This window comes from Enhydra lutris, unplaced genomic scaffold (assembly GCF_002288905.1).
Source record: "Enhydra lutris kenyoni isolate GAN:26980312 unplaced genomic scaffold, ASM228890v2 scaffoldscaffold1, whole genome shotgun sequence".
Lineage (NCBI taxonomy): Eukaryota > Metazoa > Chordata > Mammalia > Carnivora > Mustelidae > Enhydra > Enhydra lutris.
The window spans coordinates 19,116,429-19,121,312 of NW_019154085.1; the positions used below are offsets into that span (position 1 = coordinate 19,116,429).

Consider the following 4,884-nt stretch of genomic DNA (forward strand, 5'->3'; position numbering starts at 1 on the left):
ACAGCTCTCCAGGAGAGGAGGAATAAGAAAAGCTAAAAGACTGTTTAACATGATAAAGGAGGTGGGATGGGTGGAGCAGATAAGAGAAGTGTTGGAAATTTACTTAATTACTGGAGGTAGGTTTAGTCCTTAAATCTAAAAAAGCAGCCCCTTTAACAACTATCTCTAAGTATTTCCAGAAGAAGGGAGTGGGGGTTTACTTTGACCAAAATCAGAACACAGGTTCTTTAAAAAAAAAAAAAAAATTGGGATCACTGAAGCCTATGAAGAACCACCCACTCCTTCTCTGGCACAAAGCTGCCATTTTACCAGTCTAGAATTCAAGCTCAACCAATCACCATCCCTTAGGTTTTCAATTTTCCAAATATTTATACCAGCACTCTATAATGCTACCTCTAACTTATTCAAGACAACGCTGGGTGCTGTTAAGAATAAGAATGATTACAAGTACTACAGAAAAGAAACTGAAGCTCGATAAATAAACAAAATCGTCAAACACTCTCTAACCTTGTCACTTTGAGGGGGCCCTAACCACATTATGCTCCCCCTCCTTGGCATGAATTGGGGTTTCCCCTAAGTCAGGGACTATAAACAGAGACAAGCAGCTCACCTTAAAGCATCTTGGACACTTTAAGCAGTGAAAGGAGAAAACAAGCTGAGAAAGCACATCCAACAACTCCCCAGTCATAGCAACCTAAACTTTCACTGTTCACATTTTTTTTTAAAGACACAAGTATAGGAAATATATTTTCCCAATTAGACCACACAGTTCAAAGAAACCTGAACCAAGCGGAACTTCATTATAATGCCAACCTTAGGATTGTAAAGCCCCCAAAGCAAAGGTAAATTTTGTTGCCAAAATGCAACAAAGTTAAAAATTAAGAAAACTACATATAAATTAAAAACAGGGTTTCCCTTAAAAAAAAAAAAAAAAGGAGTAAGAAACGCAAAATGGTATACACGCGAGCTGAGCCCCTTTGAGAAGTCCTGGGACAGGTGCTCCTTGAAAGGGCCCTTTTCCCCTCTCCAAGTTGCCCCAGGAGGGGGCATCAGCACCATGAAGGTAAACGGAAGTGAACTTGGCAAAGCTACCAAACAAAACACCCCCTCCCCCCCTCAACTCCCGGCCCCTCAGGGCCTCGGCCTCCTACACGTGCGACAGGGACACCTGCTTGTGGTAGGCGGCGGCCGCGGCGGCGGCTGTGGGAGGGCCCGGCGGCCCGGTCCTGCCGGTGAGCGCGGCGCTCGCGTCATAGTCCCCGGCAGCGGTGGCGCCGCCGCTCTTGTGGCCCCGCCGCGGGCGGCAGCAGCACCGGCTCGTGAAGCGCCGCCACGACTCCACAGTCTTGCCGGACCAAATCCAGACGCCCGACGTGATGCCCACCACGAGGCACATGAAGTACTTGAGCATGAGCACCCAGTACTCCGGCTTGGCGCGCGGCTGGCCGGCGTCGGGGCCCGGGCACGCGCAGGTGAGCGCCGCCTCCCAGCTCTCGCGATAGTGCTGCTCGTACAGGTAGCAGGCCACCACGATGCTGGCCGGCACCGTGTAGAGCAGCGTGAAGATGCCGATGCGGATCATCAGCTTCTCCAGCTTGTCCGTCTTGGTGCCGCCCTGCTTGATGACGCTGCGGATGCGGAAGAGCGACACGAAGCCCGCCAGGAGGAAGAGGGTGCCCACCAGCAGATAGAGCACCAGCGGGCCCAGCACGAAGCCGCGGAGCGAGTTCAGGTTCTGGTTGCCCACGTAGCAGATGCCGGCCACCGGGTCCCCGTCCACCGAGCTCAGCGCCAGCGCCGTGATGGACTTGACGCTGGGGATGAGCCACGCGGCCAGGTGGAAGTACTGTGCGTAGCCGGCGATGGCCTCGTTGCCCCACTTCATGCCAGCTGCCAAGAACCAGGTGAGCGACAGGATGACCCACCAGATGGAGCTGGCCATCCCAAAGAAGTAGACCAGCAGGAAGACGACAGTGCACAGCGCAGGGCCTGTTGTCTCGTAGTGAATGTGACTATGCTCGCGGCTGCAGGCGACGCTGGCATGGCCCACCACCAGGCGCACCAGGAAGCCCAGCGACACGCACAAGTAGCAGGCAGACAGGAAGATGATGGGGCGCTCAGGGTAGCGGAAGCGTTCCATGTCTATTAGGAAGGTGGCCACCGTGGTGGAGGTGGAGATGAAGCACAGCACAGACCACAGGCCAATCCAGAAGGTGGCGAACGTGCGCTCGTCGGGGCTGAAGGAGGGCTGGTAGCAGGGCACCGCGCAGTTGGGCACCTGGCCCGTGCGCACCTTGTTGTAGAGTGGGTGCGACTCCTTCAGAATGGGCACGAAGGGCTCGCGGCACTTGCACACCGACGGGCCCCCGGCGGCGCACTCGCCCCCCGAGGCCGGGGCCCCTGCTGGGCCTGGGAGGGTGGGTTTGGCCGGGAAGGGCCTGGGGGGCACCGTGGTGGCCTCGCTGCGGTTGTAATCCATGCACAGGACCTCGGCGTCGCGGCCCAGCACCGGGAGGCGGTCGCAGCTCATGCGCTCCGGCCAGGCGAAGCCGTACTGCCGCATGAGCGGCGAGCAGCCGGCCTTGGCGCGCTCGCACACCGAGCGGCAGGGCGGCAGCGGCTTGTGGTAGTCCGGCAGGCAGATGGGCGTGTACATGGAGCACAGGAAGAAGCGCAGGTCCGGCGAGCAGTGGATCTCCACCAGCGGCCAGAACTGGTGCACCTCCAGGCCAGCCTCGTCCTGCGTGTCGTGGTTGAACTGGTTGGGCATGTGCGTCAGGTTGTAGCCGATGCCTCGGCACATGGGCACTGTGATTTCCTGGCACACGGGGGCCTTGGAGGCAGCCGCCGCCCGGCCCGCCAGCTGCGCCAGGAGCAGCAGCAGCAACGAGGGCGGAGCGGCCGGGTCAGGCCGAGCCATAGCCCCCTCCCTACCCTCGCCTCGCCTGCCGCAGCCCGCGCGGGGCCCACGCAGCCAGGGGAAACCCGGCCGGCCTTTCCGCCGACTTGTGTGTGGCGCCGGGGCTGGCAACCTGTTGGTTTCTTTTTCTCTTAAATCCGTCCAAAGAAAAAACGTTTCGGGAAGGCGCTGCCTCCGCAGGCAGCGCTCAGCTCTTCTCCAGATAGGGTGGGGAGGGACGGTTAGGGCTCCGATTCCAGGGAAAGTACTCTTTAAAAAAGAAGCTGGGGGGAGAAGAAAAATTGCAACCACTCCCAATTAGAGGCGAGTCAACGGCACAGTCCCCGCAAGCGCTCTCCAAATCTCTAAGTTAACGTCTCTCCGTTCCTTCCCCTCCACCTCCGGGAACCAAACTACTGACTCCCAGCCCATCCCTAGCCCCCCACCTCCCTCCACGCTGGGCCCTCCGGGCTGTACCCCGGGGTCAGAAAGCTCAGCCGCCTGGAAAAGGGCGGAGGAACGGGGGAAAGAACGGGGAGAAAAGGGAAGGCGCGGGCTCTCACCTTCGCGGATCCCGAAAGAAGCAGATAGTCGGCCCCCAGCCTGGGTTCTCCAACCCCGGGACACTCGCTCAGAAATGCGACTCAGAGACGGGCTGGCACCCGGAAAGTTTGGCGATAGGCTGGGTAATCCGAGACGCGGCACATGGCAGCAGGTGGGGGCGTCTCAGACAGGGGGTCGCACCCTGAACGTGGTCGCCGCAGGCTGGTCACTCGCCCTCTCCTCCTCCGGGGCCCCCCGCATGATCCGAGCGGAGCAGAGCAGGAGCAGGCCGTGCGTTCCACGGGGGGGGCTGGAGCCGGACGAAGGGCGAGCGCGCCTGGCAGCACCTGGGCGAGAAGAAGGCGGTGTGCGGCCCCCAGGGGATCCCGCTGCCTCAGTGCACCGCGAGCAGCCGGCGCTGGCCCCGCCGGCACTGCATGGTGCTCGCCCTATGCCGCGTCCAGCCCGCTGCTCGCCTCCTCCCCTGCAGGGGGCTCCGCGCTCCAGCGGACGCCTGGGGGCGGTGGCGGCGCTCCCGGGACGCGCCCGGCTCGGCTCCTCCCCGCGCTCTCTCACTCTTTCGCCCACCTCCGGCGGGTACAGAACGGCGCGCGGCGGCGACAGCACCGCGGACACCGACGCGAGCTGACCGGCCTGTCCCGCCCCGCCCGGGTCACCTGCCTCTAAAGCCCGCCGGGAGGCTCCGCCCCTTCCCCGCCCCCTCGCGCCGGGGCTCGGTTGGTGGGCCGCCCCGCCACGTTCTCCGCGCGTCCCCGCCCATTGCCCCGCGGGCTCGGCCTCTCCCCCTGCGCCCTCCGGCCCCGCCCGGAGCCGGCTCGCGGCAAGCGCGGGCCAATAGCGGACGGGAAAGCGATGGGGGGCGGGGAGAATGCTAATCGCTCCTTCTTGAGACCCCAGGCGGGAAACCTTTGCTGGAAGTCCCTACCGACTTCTCCGCGGTGGCCCACGGGTGTGGGGCTCGCCGTCCTGTCATAGACTAGCTCATGAGCCCTCGCTTCCAGGGCCCCACCAGCTCTCTCTGCAGCTAACAATCCTTAGCTTTCAGCGCTCGTTTAAAAGAACTGCTCGAAGAATCATTCTTAGCCGTGGCACCTGCCTCCGCTCTGCGCTGTCCTGGTACCAGGTGAGCTCACGCTGCGAAGAGCGAAGGCTTCTTGAGCCACTACCGTATGTCAGCGCGTTAATCGTTCGTATGTCAGATCTTCACAGTTCTGTGACACAGGTACTCCCTACAGGTGAAGGAGCGAAGGTTTTAAAACTTGACCGAGGCAACCGAGCTAGTACTTTCCCAAGAAAGCCGCAACAGAGGCAATCTTCAGCCCGGTACTCCGAGCTCCTGGCACACAGTAGGCGCTCAAACGGCAACTCGGTATTCGAACCCATGCAGCTACATCCCAGTGTTAACACCCACCCACCCCAGC

At 60.7% G+C, this 4,884-nt stretch overlaps 1 protein-coding gene across 1 annotated transcript; it reads right to left on the bottom strand.

Annotated features, from left to right (window-relative positions):
• Window positions 1-1,147: 1,147 nt before the first annotated feature.
• LOC111143924 (frizzled class receptor 5) lies at window positions 1,148-2,935 on the bottom strand. Its single transcript, XM_022497959.1, has one exon. It carries the CDS (start codon window positions 2,918-2,920, stop codon window positions 1,148-1,150), a length of 1,773 nt encoding a protein of 590 aa, XP_022353667.1. The 5' UTR covers window positions 2,921-2,935.
• Window positions 2,936-4,884: the final 1,949 nt, after the last annotated feature.

Coding starts and splice junctions, on each gene's coding strand:
- LOC111143924 (XM_022497959.1), bottom strand. CDS start 2,920: ATGGCTCGGCCTGACCCGGCCGCTCCGCCCTCGTTGCTGCTGCTGCTC.